Source organism: Anomaloglossus baeobatrachus, chromosome 11, assembly GCF_048569485.1.
Source record: "Anomaloglossus baeobatrachus isolate aAnoBae1 chromosome 11, aAnoBae1.hap1, whole genome shotgun sequence".
Classification (NCBI taxonomy): Eukaryota; Metazoa; Chordata; class Amphibia; order Anura; family Aromobatidae; genus Anomaloglossus; species Anomaloglossus baeobatrachus.
In genome coordinates this window covers 86,257,128-86,279,720 of record NC_134363.1, presented here as the reverse complement: position 1 = coordinate 86,279,720, position 22,593 = coordinate 86,257,128, and the positions used below count along the sequence as shown (strand labels likewise).

At 45.7% G+C, this 22,593-nt stretch overlaps 1 protein-coding gene across 2 annotated transcripts in view; it reads right to left on the bottom strand.

Moving 5' to 3' along the window:
- The window catches only part of RASIP1 (Ras interacting protein 1), a 1,579,933-nt gene that overhangs the window by 368,724 nt on the left and 1,188,616 nt on the right, over positions 1–22,593 (bottom strand). For both annotated transcript variants that reach the window (XM_075328610.1, XM_075328611.1), the window contains exon 11: positions 103–250. In XM_075328610.1, coding sequence (XP_075184725.1) covers positions 103–250 — 148 coding nt within the window. The remainder of the gene's footprint in view (positions 1–102; positions 251–22,593) is intronic.

Genomic DNA, 22,593 nt, shown 5'->3' with positions numbered 1-22,593 from the left:
CTTTGTGTACAATATTTCTAATACATCTATAGCAGTCAGGAGGAAAATGAATCAAAAGGTTCATGGTAAAGAGCACAGTCAGACTGCACTCAGTGAACTCACTGTTTGTTATCTCATTCTTTTCCTCCTCAGGGGAATCCCAAGAGGCTGGATGTGATCGTCCTACTCCTAGATGATAGTTCTTTAACAAGTGGTTGAGCTGAGCACTGCTAAGTGCAGGGTACTCACTTCGAAGACTGCTCCAGGAAAGCTGTGATACAAAATTAGTTATTACATTACAAATTTTATTACATGTTTTACCACATTACAATAGTAGTAAATAATTGGTTCATGAAAATTACCCTCAAAACCAGTCACCACTGGCTCTCTGCCCTGAAAATAATGTTAAACACTGACAATGGAAAATAATGGCCATAGCAGGCTGTTTAATAAATTACAAATTAACAACAGTAAAAAGTAACTATCCTTATAAACTGTATACAGTGCGAGAAATATGTACTGAATATTTCCCCAATTGTCTAAGTAAATATATTTCCTAAAAGTATTATTGACATGAATTTTTCTCTAGATATTAGTAATGTCCCAGTCAATCCACATGGGCACAGAAATGAAACCATAGATGTTCAGAAATTAAGCTATGTTTAATAATAAGAAATTACACAGGGAAAAAGTATTTAACACATGAAGAAAGAGGTTAAAAATGCCTTGAAAAGTCATGATACCAGCTGAAATCTATCAGTAATTAGTATCAGCTGGTTCAACTGCTGATCTGTTCAAAGTATTTCATTACCAAGGTGCCACACAAGAAATATCTTGTGACAATAAAAACCAGTGAGCTGGCTCAAGACCTTTGCGCTGGCTCAACACCTTTGCAACCTTATTGTTGCAAAACATACTTATAGCATTGGTTACAGAAGATTTTTTAAACTGTGACCGAATGTGAAAAGAGCATCATTTCACCATAAACCAGAATCGACCAGGTGCTCCCTGCAAGATTTCAGACAGAAGAGTGAAAATAATTATCAGAAGAGTTGTGCAAGAGCCAAGCACTACCTGTGGAATGCTACAGAAAGTGTCTCACATAGAGACCCTAGCTCTAAAATATCAAACTTTATTTAATTACTCTTAAAATATTTAGACCACACAAATACACATATAAACATTTTATGATATTTTATTAAAGTGCACAGTAAGTGGAGCATACTGTAGTATAGGAAACGGGTAATTCAGCCGCGCTATCACCACATCAAGAAAATATTATTAATTTATGTCTTTATTCTTTCATGCACAGGTCAACGTGTTTCAGGAGTCTCTGCTTCTTTCACCAGGACAACAGGCGAAAAAAACAAAGATTAGGTTATACACCTTTGTTAGGTCCAACACCTTATGAATTCATAAGGTAAGATACCATATTATTTGGGACAGTCCCAAAATGTTATAGCTATCGTTAATTCCATTGCCCCATACCTCGACACGTTTCCCCAATTTGGTTCCTCAGGAGGATGATTAGTCAATGTATTGGTGTAATAGATCTTTAATATGCAGTCATGCTGCTGGATGTAGCTGATACTAAGGGTGCCCTGCTGCCATCTACCAGGATGATGAAGCGAAAACGAGGGTGGACATTTCAGCAAGACAATGATCCCAAACACACAGCCACTGATACTATCAACTGGTTTCAGAAAAAGAAAATAAAGCTGCTAGAATGGCCCAGCCAATCACCTGAACTTCATCCAACAGAAAATTTATGGAAGGGACTAAATCACAGATGTCATAGAAGGAACCTACTGTACAAAACCTTCAGGATTTGAAGAGTGTTTGTGTGGAAGAATGGCCCAAAATCACACCTGAGAGATAGTACTTAACATCAAATCTATTGATAATTTGTCCAAAAGGGGCAGTATATAGGGAGAATAGGAGGGGACCTAGAATTGAACCCTGAGAAACCTCGACAGTAAGGAGAAAATGAAAGGAAGATCAGGCAAAAGATACAGTGAAGGATCGGTCAGAGAACTACAGGAGAATGAAGAGACAACGCTATGGTTAAAGAAGTTGTCCGACATAAACATTATTTTTAAGCTAATCTGTGCTGTATTGTCATCTAAACATCCCTACATTTTTTTTTTGTATCTAACTTTTGTTCCTCTTGAATTATCACTTTACTCTCTGCAGCCGCTTTATTTACCTGCAGCTCAAGCAAACTGACTATTTTCTTTCCTTGGTTACCAAACCTCACAGTCAGAGCTGGCACCACCCAGACTCAGTGTCCAGCCCCGCCCTTTGCACACTCATTGGCTGTCAGTATTCTGCTCAGCAATGATCGCTCCAGCATTGGAAATACAGAGCAGTGATCCTACCTCTCTCATATGTGACAGCACTATCACCTCATATCCACCGCACATATAATGTTGTAATTTTCCCATCCTTGTCAGTCTCCATAAAATAGTAATGTGCCCCATCCTTGTGCCATCCTGTAGCATTGCGTCCATCCTATGGTAATGTGCCCATCCTGTAGTATTGTGTTCATCCTTCTGCTCATCCTATAGTAATGTCCCCTTTCCTGGTCCACTTCTTAAAGTAATGTCCCCTTTCTTGTTCCTCCTCTTGTAGCAATGCTCCATCCTGTAGTATTATCCCCTATTGTGCCATTCTTCACACACGCTAAAGAAAAAAAAACAAAAAACAAAGACAAATTCTTCTCACCTGTCCTTGTTCGTTCAGTGGCCTGTTTCCTTCTTTTTGAACGCTGCCGATGCTGGGGCCACACAGACAGACAGACAGACAGACAGAGATTTATTTTAGAGGACAGATTCCCAGGCGCTGCGCAGGGATGAGCTCTCTATACAGCTTCTCCAGTGATCAGTTGCTGACCTCTGATTGGCCGGCGGCTGATCATTGCAGTATGCAGTAGCTGTATACAAAGCTCGTCCATTTGCAGCAGCCGGCAATCTGTCCTCTGATATAATGCTCTGTCAGCAGCGGCCCATGCTCAGGCAGCGATAAGCAAGGGGGCCAAGGGCCTGCGTGCCTCAAGCAGCATCAGGGGCCGCCGCTGACAGCGCTTTATATCAGAGGATAAATTCCTGGACACTGCGCAGGGACTGGCTCTCTATATACAGCTTCTCCAGTGATCTGCTGCTGACCTCTGGTTGGCCAGTGGCTGATCATTGCAGTAGCTGTATGCAGAGCTTGCATCTGCACAGCACCCGGGAATCTATCCTCTGATATAAAGTGCTGACTGTGCGGCCCCAGCACAGGCAGCGATCAGCACGTGGTCTGCGGGCCTACGTGCCGCATGAAGTATCAAGGGCCTCCTGTGGCCTACAGGCAGAGTCTTTGAGACCACTGCACTACGGAATGTGTGTGAGGGTTCAGGGGAAGGGAGGGCGGGGCAATCAATCCACTGTAACCTCCCAGCAGGGCGGTAACATGAAGTCGGCTGTGTTGTCATTCAAGAAGTTCCTGCCCCTGTTGACGTGACGCACAGGAAGCAGCAAAATCCCAACATTAGCAGTCACATGACCACACTGAACCAGTGGAGAGGGACTGACAGCTGGGCATGTAGGTAGTTGCTATCTACTTTCCTGCCCCTATGTAGCCCAATAGTGAAATGACAAAAAAAGGCAAAATAAGCCGGATAACCACTTTAAGTCCAGTAGTATGGAGCAAAGTGAAGAGGAGCTGGTGATCCACAGTATCAAATACAGCAGAGATTCAGGAGAATGAACAGGGAGTAGAGGCCGTTAAATTAACTGTTGACAGATCGTTAGAGACTTTAGCAAGGTCAGTTTCAGTACAGTGTAAAGGCTGCTTTACACGCAGCGACATCACTAGCGATGTCGCTCGTGAAAGCACCCGCCCCCGTCATTTGTGCGTCACGGGCAAATCGCTGCCCATGGCGGACAAAATGCCTAGTACCCGTCACACATACTTACCTTCCTAACGACGTCGCTGTGGCCGGCAAACAGCCTGTTTTCTAAGGGGGCGGTTCGTGCGGCGTTACAGCGATGTCACACGGCAGGCGTCTAATAGAAGCGGAGGGGCGGAGAGCAACCGCATGAAAGTCACGCCCACCTCGTTGCCGGAGGACGCAGGTCCGGTGTTGTTCGTCGTTCCTGCGGTGTCACATGTAGCAATGTGTGCTGCCTCAGGAACAACGAACAACCTGCATCCAAAATCAGCAACGATATTTGGGAAATGGACGACGTGTCAATAATCAACGATTTGGTGAGTATTTTGCATTGTTAGCAGTCGCTTGCATGTGTCACACGCAACAACATCGCTAATGAGGCCGGATGTGCGTCACAAATTCCATGACCCCAATGACATCTCGTTAGCGATGTCGTTGCGTGTAAAGCAGCCTTTAGGAGTGGAAAATGGATTGTAAATGGTCAAGAAGAGAGTTTCCTGATAGATAGGGAATTAGAAGAGAGTGGACCAAATGTTCCAGAAGTTTAGAAATGAAGGAGAGTATAGTCAAGTATGTAGTTAGTAGTGTAGTTCTGGTAGAGAGGGTTTTTTTATGTAAGGGGTGTATGCTAGCATGTTTGAAGGCGGAGGGAAAGATAACACAGGACAAACAAAGGTTAAATATTTTAGTTAGGTGGGTGGTGACGGCTAAAGAAATGGACTGAAGGAGATGGGAGGGGAAAAGGAACACTGGTGCAGGTAGTAGGGCGAGAAGATGAAAAGAGCCTGGTAACATCTTCTCCCTTGACTAGTTCAAAGAGAAAAAGTGAGCTAGATGAAGTGCTGGAGGGAAGAGAATGCATGATTTTAGGAGACCAGGAGAACATTTCCTATCAGATATGGCAAATTTTTCTTTGAAATAATTGGCTAGATTATCACTGATGTGGTTGGTCGTTGGGGCCTGGTAATTATTAAATTTTTTTTCAAGAAAGGCATCCAGGCTCTGCTTAAATGTTAGTAGTGAATCACTCATTACAACATCATGCGGCAGAGAGTTCCATAGTCTCACTGCTCGTACAGTAAAGAATCCTCGTCTGTGATTATGATTAAACCTTCTTTCCTCAAGACGTAGCGGATGCCCCCGTGTTCCAGTCGCAGGCCTAGGTGTAAAAAGATCTTTGGAAAGGTCTCTGTACTGTCCCCTCATATATTTATACATTGTGATTAGATCCCCCCTAAGCCTTCGTTTTTCCAAACTAAATAACCCCAAGTTTAATAACCTGTCTTGGTATTGCAGCCCACCCATTCCTCTAATAATGGGGAATAGTAGTCTGTAGTTTTGGACTGAATATGAAGAACAAAAAATTCCTAATGACCATTATAAAAGTATATACTGGTGATTACATGGTATAAGAAAATCAGCAGTAAATACTTACTCCATTAATAGTATAAATGCAAGAGAAACAAGAGTATTGCGTGCAAACAACAATAGAAATGTATTGAAAAAACACATATAGGGTGGTGAACAAAAGACAATGACAAAAAAGATGGGTAAAATGACAGATGGGAAAACCACATAGAACTATATATATAAAAAAATCACAGACCATAGGAGCCAATTCAGATGATGTAGGCACACACAGAATGTGGAAAACCCTCCTAATAAAGATGACCGCAGTCAAGGTGCACGATGCTGATGATACAGCTGCTCAAACCTCCACACTAAAGAGGAGGAGCGGCTGTTTAGCATAGGACATGCACACTAAGGGCTCATGCGCATGTTGCGGGGTTTTATTGCGTTTCTGCAGCGTTTTAAGCTGCAGCGTCACATTTTCAAAAAGCATGCGTTCTGGTTCCCCAGCAAAGTCTATGAGAATCATGCAAAATCCGTGCGCACAATGCTTTTTGAAACGCAGCGTTTTGATTGTCAAAAATTTGACAAATCTCTGCGTTTAAAAAGCAGCATGTCAATTCTTTTGACGGTTTTGGCAGCGTTCTACACCCATTCAAATCAATGAGTTGTAGAAAAACGCTACCAAAATGCTAAGCAGTGCGTTTGCACTGCATTTTTGTTGCGATCCGCATGTTTTTTTAACATAACAAACGCAGATCTTTCGGTCTCTCTCTCTCTCTGTCAGTCGGTCGGTCGGTCTCTCCCTCTCTTGCTGTCTCTCTCTCTCTCTGATCTCGGTCTCTCCCTCCAACCCCCTCTCTCATACTTACCGATCCACGATCACCGACGCTGCGCTGCACGGCGTTCACACTGTGGCAGCTTCTCCTCTTTTGAAAATGCCGGCCGCTCATTAATCCATCTCGTATTCCCTGCTTCCCCAGCCCACTGGCGCCTATGATTGGTTGCAGTCAGACACGCCCCCTCGCTGAGTGACAGCTGTCTCACTACAAACAATCACAGCCGCCGGTGGGCGTGTCTATATCGAACAGTAAAAAAGTAAATAATTAAAAAAAACGACGTGCGGTCCCCCCCCAATTTGTATACCAGCCAGGGTAAAGCCACACGGCTGAAGGCTGGAATTGTCAGGATGGGAAGCTCCACGTTATGGGGAGCCGCCGCGCCCTAACAATATCAGCCAGCACCCGTCCGGACTTGCCGCATCCATTAGATTCGACAGTCCCGGGAATCCGCTCGGCTCATCACGAATTGCCCTGGTGCGGTGGCAAATGGGGTAATAAGGAGTTAATTGCAGCAGCCTATAGCTGCCACTAAGTCTTAGGTGAATCATGGCAGGCGTCTCCTCAAGATACCTTCCATGATTAACCTGTAAGTTAAAGAAAATAAACACACACATCCAAAAAATCGTTTATTTGTAATGAAAGACAAAAAACACCCTCTTTCACCACTTTATTGACCCCTCAAAAACACCTCCAGGTCCGACGTAATCCACGCAAGGTCCCACAACGCTTTCAGCTCTGCTACATCGGAAGCTGACAGGAACGGCAGTAGAACACTCCTTTGAGCTCCATGCAGCAACTGTGCTGTCACTGAGGTTACTCGCGGCCACCACTCTCAGGTAGAGGACTGCAGCTGTGGCCGTGAGTAACCTGAGTGAAAGCACAGCTGATCGCGCGGCTCACTAAAGTCACTCAGGGGATTTGCGATCACAGGTGAGTCCTTCACGTGTGGTTGCAAATCAGGCTGTGACACAGAGAGAGAGACGCGCGATGTCAATGAAATCGGGTGAAGCTCTGACGTCCCTGCTGCGGACTCCTGTATCCTGGCACTGACCTCGGAGGTTCATCTGAGTTCATGGCAGCACACCGAGACAGAGCCGTGGGATGACAATGAAGTCGGGTGCAGTTCATCCGAGTTCATTCTCATCGCCCGACTCTGTCTATGTCTGCTGTCAGCAGGCATGTAGCAGAGCTGAATTGCCGGGGACCACACTGACAAGAATTCATCCAAAATGCATGTGAAATGCATCCAAAATGCATCAAAAATACACACGTTTTGGATGCATTCTTTTTGTCAACACGCAGCGTCCAGTCTTCCAGAGGGTGCATTTATTTCTGCACTGGTCAGGACGCAACGTGCGCACATAGCCTTAGAAGGCTTGCATTGGGAGCCCGTCATATAGATGAGTGAGATGCACAGTGTCTGAACTGCAACGTATAAATGATAGGAACCACAGTAACCACATATTGCTACCCATTAGAATAGCATCATATGCCTATAGAAATACTAGTAACCCCAAAGGAAATTACTCGGATGCCATAACATCAATAAAACCAATTCTTTATTAAATATTTTATCATAAGTAAGATGTATAGTAGAGGGGCTACAAGGACACTAAACTTCAGGAAAGCAAATTTTAAACGGTTGAGAGATGATCTTAGTGCAATAAACTGGGATGATGTACTAAGTAATAAAAGTACACAAAGCAAATGGGAGACTTTTATGAGCATCCTGAATAGGGCTTGTGCAGAAAATATACCCTATGGGAACAAACATGCTAGAAATAGGAGGAAACCCCTATGGCTAAATAGAGCTGTAAGGGAAGCAATAAAAGAAAAACAGAAAGCCTTAAAAGAATTAAAGAGGGTAGGTAGTGATGAGGCATTATATAATTATAGAAAATTAAATAAAATATGTAAAAAGCAAATTAAGTTAGCTAAGTTTGAGACAGAGAGACTCATTGCGAGAGAAAGTAAAAATAATCCTAAAATATTCTTTAACTACATAAACAGTAAAAAACTGAAAAGCGATAGTGTTGGCCCCCTTAAAAATAGTCTTGGTGAAATGGTGGAAGGGGATGAGGGTAAAGCCAACCTGCTGAATGACTTTTTTTCTACGGTTTTTATACAAGAAAATGCCATGGCAGATGACATGACCAGTGATGCCATAAATTCACCCTTGAATATTACCTGCTTAACCCAGCAGGAAGTACGCCGCCGCCTCGAAATCACTAAGGTTGACAAATCTCCGGGCCCGGATGGCATACACCCCAGAGTACTACAGGAATTGAGTTGTGTGATAGATAGACCATTATTTTTAATCTTCTCAGATTCCTTAATAACAGGGTCGGTACCGCAGGACTGGCGCATAGCAAATGTGGTGCCAATATTCAAAAAGGGGACAAAAACTGAGCCGGGAAATTATAGGCCGGTAAGTTTAACCTCTACGGTTGGTAAAATCCTTGAGGGTTTCTTGAGAGATGCTATACTGGAGTATCTCAAGAAAAATAACCTTATGACAGAGTATCAACATGGGTTTATGAGGGATCGATCCTGTCAAACTAATTTGATCAGCTTCTATGAAGAGGTAAGTTCAAGCCTGGACCAGGGAAATGCAGTGGATGTTGTGTATATGGACTTTTCAAAAGCTTTTGATACGGTGCCACACAAAAGGTTGGTACATAAAATGAGAATAATGGGGATAGGGGAAAATATGTGTAACTGGGTTAAAAACTGGCTCAGTGATAGGAAACAAAGGGTGGTTATTAATGGTACGTACTCGGACTGGGTCTCAGTTCATAGTGGGGTACCACAGGGGTCAGTATTGGGCCCGCTTCTTTTCAACATATTTATAAATGACCTTGTTGGGGGCATGCGGAGTAGAATTTCAATATTTGCAGATGATACTAAACTCTGCAGGGTAATCAATACAGAGGAGGATAATTTTATATTACAGGGAGATTTATGTAAATTGGAGGATTGGGCTGAGAAGTGGCAATTGAAGTTTAATGTAGATAAATGTAAGGTCATGCACTTGGGTAGAGGAAATAACATTTATGATTATGTACTTAATTGTAGAACACTGGGTAAAACAGACACAGAAAAAGACTTGGGTGTATGGGTGGATGGTAAACTTCACTTTAGTGGACAGTGTCAGGCAGCTGCTGCCAGGGCTAATAAAATAATGGGATGTATTAAAAGAGGTATAAGTGTTCATGAAAAAAATATAGTTCTACCTCTGTACAAGTCACTAGTGCGACCGCACTTAGAATACTGTGTACAATTCTGGTCACCGATATATAAGAAGGACATAGCTGAACTGGAGAGGGTGCAAAGAAGAGCGACCAAGATTATTAGAGGAATGGGGGGGCTGCAATACGAAGACAGGTTATTAAACTTGGGGTTATTTAGTCTGGAAAAACGAAGGCTTAGGGGAGATCTAATCACAATGTATAAATATATGAGGGGACAGTACAGAGACCTTTCCAAAGATCTATTTACACCTAGGCCTGCGACTGGAACACGGGGGCATCCGCTACGTCTTGAGGAAAGAAGGTTTAATCATAATCACAGACGAGGATTCTTTACTGTACGAGCAGTGAGACTATGGAACTCTCTGCCACATGATGTTGTAATGAGTGATTCACTACTAACATTTAAGCAGAGCCTGGATGCCTTTCTTGAAAAATTTAATATAACCAGTTATGTATATTAGATTTTATGACAGGGTATTGATCCAGGGAACTAGTCTGATTGCCGGATGTGGAGTCAGGAAGGAAATTTTTTCCCCATTGGAACTTGTTTGCCACATTGGGGTTTTTTGCCTTCCTCTGGATCAACATGTTAGGCTACGGGTTGAACTAGATGGACTTAGAGTCTCCCTTCAACCTTAAAAACTATGATACTATGATACTATGATAAAACAATTAAGGACAATATTTGCTCAGCAAAAAATAGGGCAGTGAAAAATCACAAATGCATCCCTCCTAACAGGGGGAGGGGTTAGTGCAGGCACACTGGCGTCACCGGTACAGGTTTAAGCAAATTTCTTACCAGAAAATGGCATTAAAACAGAAAATTACAACCTATACTACAGGCTATGATCTACCTTAGATGATGAGTCCATCACACAATACAGGCCCAGGAAGAATCTACCCTTTCCATACAAGAATGAGAATAAATGATGCCAGAAAACTAGGTCAGGCGGGCTAAACAGCACTATGTAAGTGCATCTCACACAGATACGCGAGATGCACAGTGTCTGAATTGTGGCCTATAAATGAAGCACAACACTAGGTCAGGTGGGTTAGTTAGCACTATATAAGTGCATATCACATGACGGACTCACCATTTATCCACCTGAATTCAAAATGTTTGAAACATTCTGTGTGTGCCTACATCATCTGAATTGGCTCCTATGGTCTGCAGAATGACAGATGGTGCAGTGTGGCTGCACATCGGAACAAGTACCAAGATATATCAAAGTCTCAAAGATTATTTTTCACCCACATCATATTGCATAATACATTGCTAATAAATAAATGAATAAAGTGCCACTGTGCACATGTACATGGATGGACCAAATGTAAACAGAGACTGGTATGGATGGAAATCCAGTGGGCAAATTGAGTTTACAAAATTAATGTCCCAGTGTACATGAGTTCCCTCTCCTCACTTCCATATTAGGCAAGTGAATGGTACATACCCATGTTAGATGGCATTCAACAGATCAGTCATGCATGTTCCCAAGTGAAAGAGTTGAATCTCCCAAAGGACAGAACCCTGACACATGTTCTGCATCAGTATTAGATCTGCTTCATCGGGGGGGGATTCTTGTTGCACCCCTTTGTGCAGGCAGATTACATAGCTGCTGGGTATAGCGCCTTGTGCGCATTAGGTTTCCCTGATGTAACCTAAAGCAGTGTGTATGCACATGGCCGCGGTTCTCCCAGTAGGGAATCAGGCCATCAGTCCAAACAGCTCATGTGCAGAAGCAGGGATGTGTCACCCTGGCTCCCACGCATGTGCTGAGTCCACACAGATGGCGAGAGTGCTGGCGGAGGGCAGGCCCGCTGTCTGTGAATGAACACAGAGGTGTATGCACCTGCAAATGGAGCAAGGGTTATCATGTAAGAAATACTGAATCACATAAGAGATCCATATGATGTGAAATACAGTAAAATAGACATAATGTTTATACATGTCCCGCAACACATATAGTTAGTTGAGTGAACATCATGATCATTCATACAGTATCCATTGGGCATCTGACAGCCAATGGTGTCCATAGATCATTTAGTGTTCTTAACTAGAGTTGAGCGATGTTCGAGGTTCGCCAATTTCATGTTCGAGTGATTTTCAAGGTGCTCGAGATCGAACTCAAACTCGAGCCTTTTGCTAAAAGCTCGACAGTTCGAGTTATGTTTGAGAACGGTTCGATTACCAAAAGCGTGGCTTTTTACAGCTACAGTGTGCAGGGAGCCATCGCTGGCAGCCTGCGGTAAGCTGGTAACCAAGGTAAATATCGGGTATTCAAGCAAAGCGCTTTGCTTAGTAACCCGATATTTACCCTGGCTACGTGTGCAGGGAGCCGACATTTCCCCGCTCGGCTCCGCCCCCTCCTGCACTCGGCATGTACACACATACTCACACTCACCTGTCCCCAGCCATGCCTGTCCCCAGCACTGACGTCCTCAGCGTCACATGGCCCCGCTCGGCTCCACCCACCTCGCACTCCGCCGCCCGTACACATGACCCCGCTCAGCTCCACCCACCTCGCACTTCGCCGCTCGCACACATGGCCCCGCTCGGCTCCACCCACCTCGCACTCCGCCGCCCACACACATGGACCCGCTTGGCTCCACCCACCTCGCACTCCGCCGCCCGCACACATGGCCCCGCTCAGCTCCACCCACCTCGCACTCCGCCGCCCGCACACATGGCCCTTCTCAGCTCCACCCACCTCGCACTCCGCCATGTGTGCGGGCGGCGGAGTGCGAGGTGGGTGGAGCCGAGCAAGGCCATGTTTGCGGGCGGTGGAGTGCGAGGTGGGTGGAGCCCTGCAGTGACAGCTCTGCTATCAGGAGTGCAGCGATCACCGCAGGTAATGTACCTCGCTATCCTCCTGACAGCAGCACTTGTCATGCCCTGCAGTGACCTGGGCTGACCCATTGAATTTAGCTTAGGTCACTGCATTGCTCTCCCAGCCAATATGGAACATTCTGTTCTTCATTGACTGGGACATTGACTATGGTATGGATCGTCATGGGAATCCCTTGGATTACACCAGACCTGGATTTATTTTTCTTTCTAATAAATTGGTGAAAGAGGGAATGATTTGGGGAGTGTTTTTTCAAATAAAAATGTGTTTGTCGTCTATTTTTTTTTTTATTACTGACTGGGTTGGTGATGTCAGGTATCTGATGGACGCGTGACATCACGAAACCCAGGGCTTGATACCAGGTGACATTACACATCTGGTATTAACCCCATATATTACCCCGTTTGCCAACGCACCAGGGCAACGGGATGAGCTGGAGCGAAGCACCAGGATTGGCGCATCTAATGGATGCGCCACTTGTGGGGAGGCTGCGGCCTGCTATTTTTAGGTTGGGGAGAGTCCAATAACCATGGACCTCCCTAGTCTGAGAATATCAGACCCAAGCTGTCCGCTTTACCTTGGCTGGTGATCCAATTTTGGGGGGACCCCCCATGTGTTTTTTTTTTTAATTATTTATTTAAATTTAAAATAACAGCGTGGGGTGCCCTCAGTTTTGGATTACCAGCCAAGGTGAAACTGCCAGCTGTGATCTGCAGGCTGCAGCCGTCTGCTTTACCCTATTTGGCTATCAAAAATAGGGGGGACCCCACGTCATTTTTTTTTACATTTATTTAGTTTTTTGGCTAAATACAAGGCTAAGCACCCCTTAGTGCCACATGAAAGGCACCAAAGGGTGAAAAATTACAAAATGCAGGAGAGAGGGACATTATGTGTCTTTCTGCCATTATAATGACAGAAAAGGCTGATATGAAGTGTACAAGCACAGGAAAATCACCAGAGCGCTCTACGCTGTGAAAAGCAGTAGAAAATGGCACTGGAGTGAACATGTGACCGCCTCATGTAGGTTGAAGCTTTGGATCCTGGGTAAATTTATGTATTTTCCCTCCTTCAGTTTTTTTGCAGTACGTAAAAAAATGGAAGGCACACGGATGACAAACGGATGATACAAGGAACGTATACGGAACAGAAACGGATGCACCCGTGAAAAAAACGGACCGTTTTTTGCGGACCGCAAAAACGGATCGGTCGTGTGAATGTAGCCTTCTTCTGATCTGCCATTAATAAACATCAGGCAGAAATAAGTGAATAGCGCCCCCCAGCGTCAGAAAATCTCCGGGGTTTCAGGGGGTAGCTGAGACCCTGGAGATCATGATTCAGGCAGTTTTTTCCGGTCTCCGCTCACGTGATCACCGGTATACACCATATACCGATGATCGCGTTACAGTAAATGACAGCGCCGGTAAAAAATTATTTATCTCCCATCTGGCATGAATAAACATCTCAGATGGAGATAATTCTCCTCCTCGGTCCCCTCCGGTCCCACGGTGTCGCCAAAGTGCACCCCCCCGACCCCCTCCCGTAAATCCAAGATGGCCGCGCACACAGCAGCGCGCCAGCCGCGCGCCAGCCGCATTCACCTTACTCCTCTGATTTCTGTTGCATGTGCCATGACACATGCGACAGAAAACTCCTCCCCAGGCCCTGCCAGGTCACCCCCTATAAACCCACCGGTGTTCCCCGGTGTCCCACAGTACTTGTGCAGCGTTGATCTCCCGCGCCCCCCTCCTTCACAATAGACGCTGCCGCATGCACAGAGTGGCTGTCAGCTCAGCTTCCTGTCTTCAGTCACAGTGAGTGGCGCGGTAACCATGCATTTGTAAGCTACTGCAATGCCCTGCTCATGAGGTAAGGAACATAGTTGATCAGGAGAGCTATACTACATTTCCAAATGGAGGGATTTGATTTTATAGTTGCCCTGCTGAACGACTTCCAAACATGAGAGTCCGTTATATGCCACAAGAAAACACATCTAAATAGCGAGCTCTGTTGTTTAGTATTCATTCAGCTGGTTAAATGGACTTTTTTGTTAGTACTGACAGTTTGTGATGTCGGGTATCTGATAGACGCCATGACATCACAAACTGCTGGGCTTGATGTCAGGTGACCTTACAGCTAGTATCAACCCCATTTATTACCCAGTTTTCCACTGCACCAGGGCACGGGATGAGCTGGGGTGAAGCGCCAGGATTGGAGTCCAATAACTATGGACCTTCCCACCCTGAGAATACCAGACCACAGCTGTCCGCTTTACCTTGGCTGGTAATCCAATTTGGGGGGACCCTACTTTTTTTTGTAATTATTATTATTTATAAAATAATTATAAAAAAGAGCCTGGGGTTATCTCCACATTGGTTCACCAACCACGATAAAGCTGCCAGCTGTGGTTTTCAGGCTACAGCCGTCTGCTTTACCCTAGCTGGCTGTCAAAAATGGAGGGAACCCACGTCATTTTTTTTTATCTATTTTTTTAAATAAAAAAAATTAATGGGCTTCCCTGTATTTTGATTGCCAGCCAAGGTAACGCCAGGTAGATGGGGGTGGCATCCCGTAGCTGTCTGCTTTATCTGCGCTGAGAATCAAAAATACAGCGGAGCGCTACATCTTTTTTTTAATGATTTATTTTTACAGTACTGTGATGTCAGGCAATCAAAATACAGGGAAGCCCTTTTTTTTTTAGTTATTTAAATAAATAATTAAAAAAAATATATATATGGGCTCCTGCTGCATTTTTTGTATTGCTAGCTGAGGGTAATCCAAGCAGCTACTGGCTGCTAACCCCCACTGCTTGGTGTTACTTTCACTGCCAATAGAAAATCCAGGGAAGCATTTTTTTATTTTTTTTGCCAAAAACTAAAAAAAAAAAATTACGTGAGCGTCGCCATATTTTTGTATGCTAGCCAGGTACAGCAGGCAGGTACAGCTGCCCCCAACCCCCAGCTGCCTATTTGTACCCGGCTGGGATCTAAAAATATAGAGAAGCCCTTTTTTAATCTCATGAATTTCATGAAATAATTAAAAAAAAAAAAACGACGTGGGCTTCGCTCCATTTTTGTGTCCAGCCGGGTACAACTAGGCAGCTGGGGATTAGAATTCGCAGCACAGGTTAGCCCGAGCTTTCTGGGTGCCTCTGCTGCGAATTGCAGTTTGCAGCCGCCCCAGAAAATGGCGCTTTCATAGAAGCGCCATTATCTGGCGCTGTATCCAAATCTTCCAGCTGCCCTGGTGACGGTGGCTTGCTGGGTAATAATGAGTTAATACTAGCTTTGTTTTACTAGCTAGTATTAAGCCAGAGATTCTTAATGTCAGGCAAGTTTGACCCGGCCATTAAGAATCTCCAATAAAGGGTTAAAAAAAACACACCACACAGAGAAAAAATACTTTAATAGAAATAAATACACAGACACATTAGAGACTCCATGTTTATTACTCCCTGTCAGCCCTCCACAATCCTGCTCTTCTGTCTTCTTTCTCCTTCAACCCATGCAGCTCTGCTACATCAGCAGCGCTGCATGGGGGAAGACGCTGCTTCCCGTGCAGTCTATATCACTCAGTGAGTGAGCAGCAGCTCTGTGCTGTGAGCGGTGATGTCACCGCTGACAGGCGCATTGTTATAGCAACAGTGATCTCTGTTATTGACCGGCTGTGGCAGTCGGTGAATAACAGAACGGGGAAGCAGAACGGGGAGCCGATGTGCCAGAGCATATCGCCGGTACACGGGGTTGCACAAATGAGCACCGCGTAGTGGAGAGATTTACTGACAGGACCTAACATGACGTCATATTCATGTGATCAGTCTGTAGCCAATGAGATAATAGACACATGACTGGTCACATGGCTATTTTGACGTCACGATAGGTCCTATGCTGGTGCTGGTTACCGGGAGGACGCAGCGATTATCGGAAGGAATAGTGGAAGGAGACAGAGAGCAGGATGCGTCACGGTTACCTGTAAGTGTTATGGCAATGCTTATTAACTGTATGTGTACATTTATAATGTGTTTTTATGTGTTTGTGATTGCCTCCCATTGGTTTTAATGGGGTTGGAGAGGTTTGTCGAACCGAACTCGAATGCGGCCTCTGTTCGACGAACCGAACCAAACTCGAGCCTCTAGAGGCTCGCTCATCTCTATTCTTAACATGTTTTCTTTGCAGGAGGATCATGGCAGGCATCTAATGGGTATACAAAAATTGTATGATAAGCAATGGCTCAATATTGCAAGCCATCGAGGGGTGCCAGCACAAATTATCATACGTAAATAAAATTGACAACCCTAAAAACAAAAACTAAAGAGAGTGATAGTGGTTAGTACTATACTGCTCAAAAAAATAGGGAACACTAAAATACCATTGTGTTGTTTAAGTGTTCCGTTAGTTTTATTCTATTTTTATATACTGCGCAAAAAAACTAAGTGCCTCATTGAACCCTCTGGGTACCAACGTGTCCAGAATTATAATCCACTTTGCTTCATATCGTACTAATCCTTTTTCATATCACCATCCCTGATCCTGCCATGGATTATACCAATTCCACTGATTTTAAACAATGATGGGTCACAAGCATGGTGTGACTTGAAATGTCACCAGGGGCGTAACAACCGCAGTCGCAGAGGTTGCGACTGCGACCGGGCCTGGCAGCTTAGGGGCCTGGCGTCCGCCCTGCAGGGAAGCAGCCGGCTCCGCTCAGTGAGAGAGGAGCTGTGCTGTACCTGCACTAGTTGTAATACAAGTGGCCGGCACTGCAGTGCTTGGCTCTGCCCCCTCCAACTTCTTCTTGTGACCTCATCAGTGGAGCCCCTTCCTCTCCCTCTCTCTTGTTAAAGGGGTGGTTCACCCATTTTTTTTATTTTCCCAATGAGTGTCACTTACCATTGTATGCATCTTCTCCATTGGCTTGTATTTCCAGTTCTGGCACTGAGCGGCGCTATCCTGCATGCTCAGTGCCTGTCACATGACCCCCTGGAACTGTGGCCGCCAGCATCCTCTGACGTCCCGGCATTTCTGGGCTCTTAAACTAGACGGGTACGTCAGAGGATGCCGGCGTCACTCACGCTGAATGACTGGGCTGTGGGCGGTGACTACCGCACGTCACAGCCCAGCATCGAGGGGAGGATCCGGAGAGCTTTAGTGTGGAGCGGTGAAGGCAGATACCTTACCATCCGTCAACTGTGGGAGGTATGGGCTCCAGTGTGGAGTACAGGGGGGGTTTCCTCCACTGAAATCCCCCCTGTCACGCAAGTATGTGATCACACTGTCCACCCGCCCGCTGTGCTCAGCTGTCAGGAGAGCGGGCGGTGTCGGCAGTGTGATCATATACTCCCACCAGCAGCACAGGTGACCGGACGCTGCATGGGACCAATCTGCTCCACTCTGTCACCTGCACAACAAGTCCCAGAGTGGAGACAATAAGTTACATGTAGCATCCGGTCACCTGCACAACAAGTCCCAGAGTGGAGACAGTGACATGCTCTGCTCTGACACATAGTGTGCTGCATGTCACTATCTGTCTCCACTCTGGGACTTGTTGTGCAGGTGACCGGATGATACATGTCACTAACTGCCCCACTCTGTGACTTCTGCTGCATAGTACCAACTGTATACACTCTCACCTGCACAACAAGTCCCAGAGTGGAGACAGATAGTGACATGCAGCACACTATGTGTCAGAGCAGAGCATGTCACTGTCTCCACTCTGGGACTTGTTGTGCAGGTGACCAGATGCTACATGTCACTGTCTCCACTCTGCGACTTGTTGTGCAGGTGACCAGATGATACATGTCACTAACTGCCCCACTCTGTGACTTCTGCTGCATAGTAGCAACTGTATACACTCTTACCTGCACAACAAGTCCCAGAGTGGAGACAGTGACATGCTCTGCTCTGACACATAGTGTGCTATATGTCACTAACTGTCTCCACTCTGGGACTTGTTGTGCAGGTGACCGGATGATACATGTCACTAACTGCCCCACTCTGAGACTTGTTCAGGTGAGAGTGTATACAGTTGGAACAATGCAGCAGAAGTCACAGAGTGGAGCAAGTTAGTGACATGTATCATCCGGTCACCTGCACAACAAGTCCCAGAGTGGATACAGTGACATGCAGCACACTATGTGTCAGAGCAGAGCATGTCACCAACTTGCTCTGCTCTGTCACCTGCGGTGCTGCATGTCACCAACTAAGGGTAAGTTCACACAGTGTTTTTCGTGGCCTTTTTGCGCGTTTTTCGGGTGTGGTTTTGCTCAGAAAACTGCATGACTTTGCTTCCCCAGCAAAGTCTGAGAGTTTTCATTTTTGCTGTCTGCACACAGCATTTTTTTCAGCTGTGTTTTTGTGGTGCCCACAAAAACGCAGCATGTCAATTATTTTTGTGTTTTTTCACTGCGTTTTACACCCATTGAGTTGAATGAGATGTTCAAAAACACAATGAAAAACACAATTTGCAAATATAGCTGCGTTTTAGTGCATTTCTATGACTAAAAACACAGCTATAAACGTAAGGGGTGGGTAGTAAAGTGACGTGTACAGGAAGAGGATTCCTTCTGTTATTAAACACAGAAGCGTGAATCCTCCCGGTACCGTCACCGTCACTTCCATCTCCCGTCCGGTGCCATGTCAGCTCCCGTGCGGCGCAATGTACGGGCAGGAGATGGAGGCAGCTGCTAAATCAAAAGTGAACAATAGAAAAAAAAATGTCATACTCACCTGTCAGCTGATCGTAGTCTCGCGGTGACGCCATCTTTTTAGCGCCCAGCTGGCTATCAGCTGATGCCGTCAGAAGACTTCATCAGCTGCTTACCGGCAGCGATCTGACGGGATCAGACTCCCGTCCGATCGCTCCAGGAGCTGTCGGTAATCAGCACATAAGTGAGTATTTTTTTTTTTTCACTGATGCATCAGCTGATTGTATAACCGGCTTTTATACAATCAGCTGCTGTATCGTGTGATTCATGTCCTTTAACCTGACATCATCTGATTGCTTTGCCTTCCAGCAAACCGATCAGATGATATTGGATCCGGATTGGACAGCGCGGGACCCTTGACCCAGGATTACTGCGGAGGGGGGTTCTTTATTTCAATAAAGATGGAGTCACTAATTGTGTTGTGTTTTATTTCTAATAAAAATATTTTTCTGTGTTTTGTGTTTTTTTAATCTTTACTAGAAATTCATGGTGGCCATGTCTAATATTGGCGTGACCCCATGAATTTTGGGCTTAGGGCCAGCTTATAATTTACAGCTAGCCCTAACCCCATTTTTACCCAGCGAGCCACCAGTCACCAGGGCAGCTGGAAGAGTTGGATACAGCGCCAGAAGATGGCGCTTCTATGAAAGCGCCATTTTCTGGGGTGGCTGCGGACTGCAATTCGCAGAGGGGGTGCCCAGAAAGGTTGGGCACCCTACACTGCAGATTCCAATCCCCAGCTGCCTAGTTGTACCTGGCTGGACTCAAAAATTCGGGAAGCCCATGTCTTTTTTTTTTTTTTTAATTATTTCATGAAATTCATGAAATAAAAAAAAAAAAAAGGGTTTCTCTATATTTTTGGTTCCCAGCTGGGTACAATTAGGCAGCTGGGGGTTGGGGGCAGCCCGTAGCTGCCTGCTGTACCTGGCTAGCATACAAAAATATGGCGAAGCCCACGTCATTTTTTTAAAAAAGTTTTCAGGCAAAAAGCTTTATAATAAAAAAAAAAATGCTTCCCTGGATTTCTATTGCCAGTGAAAGTAACACCAAGCAGCGGGGGTTAGCAGCCAGTAGCTGCTTGGGTTACCCTTAGCAATAGAAAATGCAGCGGGAGCCCACAAACAATGTGATTTTTTGTTTTTTTTTATTTTTAATGAATTTTTAAAAAATATCGACACGGGCTTCGCCCATCGAGCACCAGAGCATTTTACTGCTCAATTCATCCCAAGTAATCAGATGACTCCAGTGTCGGTCGATTACTTGTTCTGTGTCCCCCTGCATCCATTGCAGTGTGTACGGGCTGTGAGGTCAGCAGAGTTCAGTCCAGCACTGGAGTCAGCTGATCTGAACGCAGCTGAACTCCAGCCTGCACACGCTGCGATGGATGCAGGGGGACACAGAACAAGTAAGGTCTAAGCCACACGGCGAGAAAAACAGTGCGAGTAGAGTGCGATAAAACATCGCATTCCACTCGGACCAATATTAGCCTGTGTGTCAGCGTACATGAGTGATTATTTTCTCCGCCCTAATTGGACCGAGAAAACAATCGCAGCATTCTACAACTGTAATGCAAGACTCTCATTTACCCATTCAAGTTTATGTGGTGAGAGAAAAATCGCACTGCACTTGCGGTACATCGGTGGACTACGAAGGAGAGAGGGAGAGAAATCCCACCCACACCTCAGTGCTGGCCCACCCCTCGAGTGGCGGACCGCCCCCCGCAGCTGAGGTCTGCTCGCACAGTCGGACCTCAGTCGCAGGGACACACGCATGACACTCAGCTCTGCTGTACTGAGCGTGAGCCGAGTGTAATGCGAGGGGATTGCAGTAATCCCCGTGTGGCCCCAGCCTGATCAGCCGACACTTGAGTTAGCTGATCTGAACTCAGCTGAACTCCTGTACACACAGCCCGCACACACAGCCCGCACACGGTCACATGTGATCGGCAGCAGGCAGTGACTGCTGTTAAGGCTACATTCACATGACCGTTCCATTTTTGCGGGCCACAAAAAACGGTCCTTTTGTTTCACGAATGCATCCTAGTGGCATCCGTGTGACATCTGCGTGCCTTCCGGGTTTTTTTGCGGACCGCAAAAAACGGAAGCAGCAAGAAAGATAAATAGATGAGTAGATATAGAGATGGATAGATAGATATAGAGACAGAGGGATAGAGGGATGAATGAATGAATGAATGAATGAATAGAGGGCTGGATAAATAGATAGATAAGAAAGACATATATAATGTCCTACCCCCCTGCATATTCTAAGCTGGCACCCTTTTGTGACTGTCATGTGGCACTAAGGTGCTTAGTCTTGTATTTAGCCAAAAAATAAATAAATAAAAAAAAATGACATGCGGTCCCCCTATCTTTTGTAGCCAGCTAGGGTAAAGCAAACGGCTGCAGCCTGCAAACCACAGCTGGCAGCTTCACCTTGGCTGGTAATCCAAAACAGAGGCCCCCCCACACTGTTATTTTAAATTAACTAAATAATTTAAAACAAAAAACACGGGGTCCCCCGAAATTGGATCACCAGCCAAGGTAAAGCGGACAGCTGTGGTCTGGTATTCTCAGACTAGGGAGGTTCACCGTTATCGGACACTCCCCAGCCTAAAAATAGCAGGCTGCAGCCGCCCCAGAAGTAGCGCATTCATTAGATGTGCCAGTCCTGGTGCTTCGCGCCAGCTCATCCCGTTGCCCTGGTGCTGTGGCAAACGGGGTAATATACGGGGTTAATACCAGATGTGTAATGTCACCTGGCATCAAGCCCTGGAGTTAGTGATGTCAGGCGTGTATCAGATACCCGACATCACCAACCCAGGCAGTAATAAAAAAAAAAATAGACAACAAACACATTTTTATTTGAAAAAACACTCCCCAACACATTCCCTCTTTCACCAATTTATTAGAAAGAAAAACAAATCCAGGTCTGGTGTAATACAAGGGGGTCCCACGATGATCCATACCATAGTCAATGTCCCAGTCAATGAAGAACAGAATGTTCCCTATTTGCTGGGAGAGCCATGCAGTGACATGAGCTAACATCAATAGGTCAGCCCAGGTCACTGCAGGGCATGACGAGTGCTGCTATCAGGAGGTTAGCGAGGTATATTACCTGCGATGATCGCTGAACTCCTGACAGCAGCGCTGTCACCGAATTCAATTACCGCCGCCTTCACAAACAAAGTATCGCGACCGGCCCGTGACGTTACCACTAGTCACAGTCTCGGGTCGACAGCGAGAGGTGATGTGACAAGCGGCGGGCATAGAAGGCAGTGACGACCGCTGACGTCAGGAGGGCAGGACTTCATCACCGTATGTAATGAACTTACTAACCTCCTGACGGTAGTGCTTGTCATCCCCGCGGCTGCTGACACTGCAGTGCGGACCGCTGCTGACACTGCTGAGCGGGCAGCCGCGGGGCTGGGGCTGGAGCGGGACACTGACTGCACGGGCACCCAACGGAAGTCACATGGAAGTGCTTCCGTGTTGCTTCCAGGAATTTTGCGGACCCATTGACTTATATTGAGTCACGGTTCGTTATTACGGAACAGAATAGGACATGTTCCATAATAACGGAGCGGACATACGGCATCCGATGTGTTTTTTTTGTAGGATCGGATGCACATGGAAGTGCTACCGTGTACCATCAGATCCTACACAAAAGACATTGAAAAGATGGTCCTGTCTGTGGG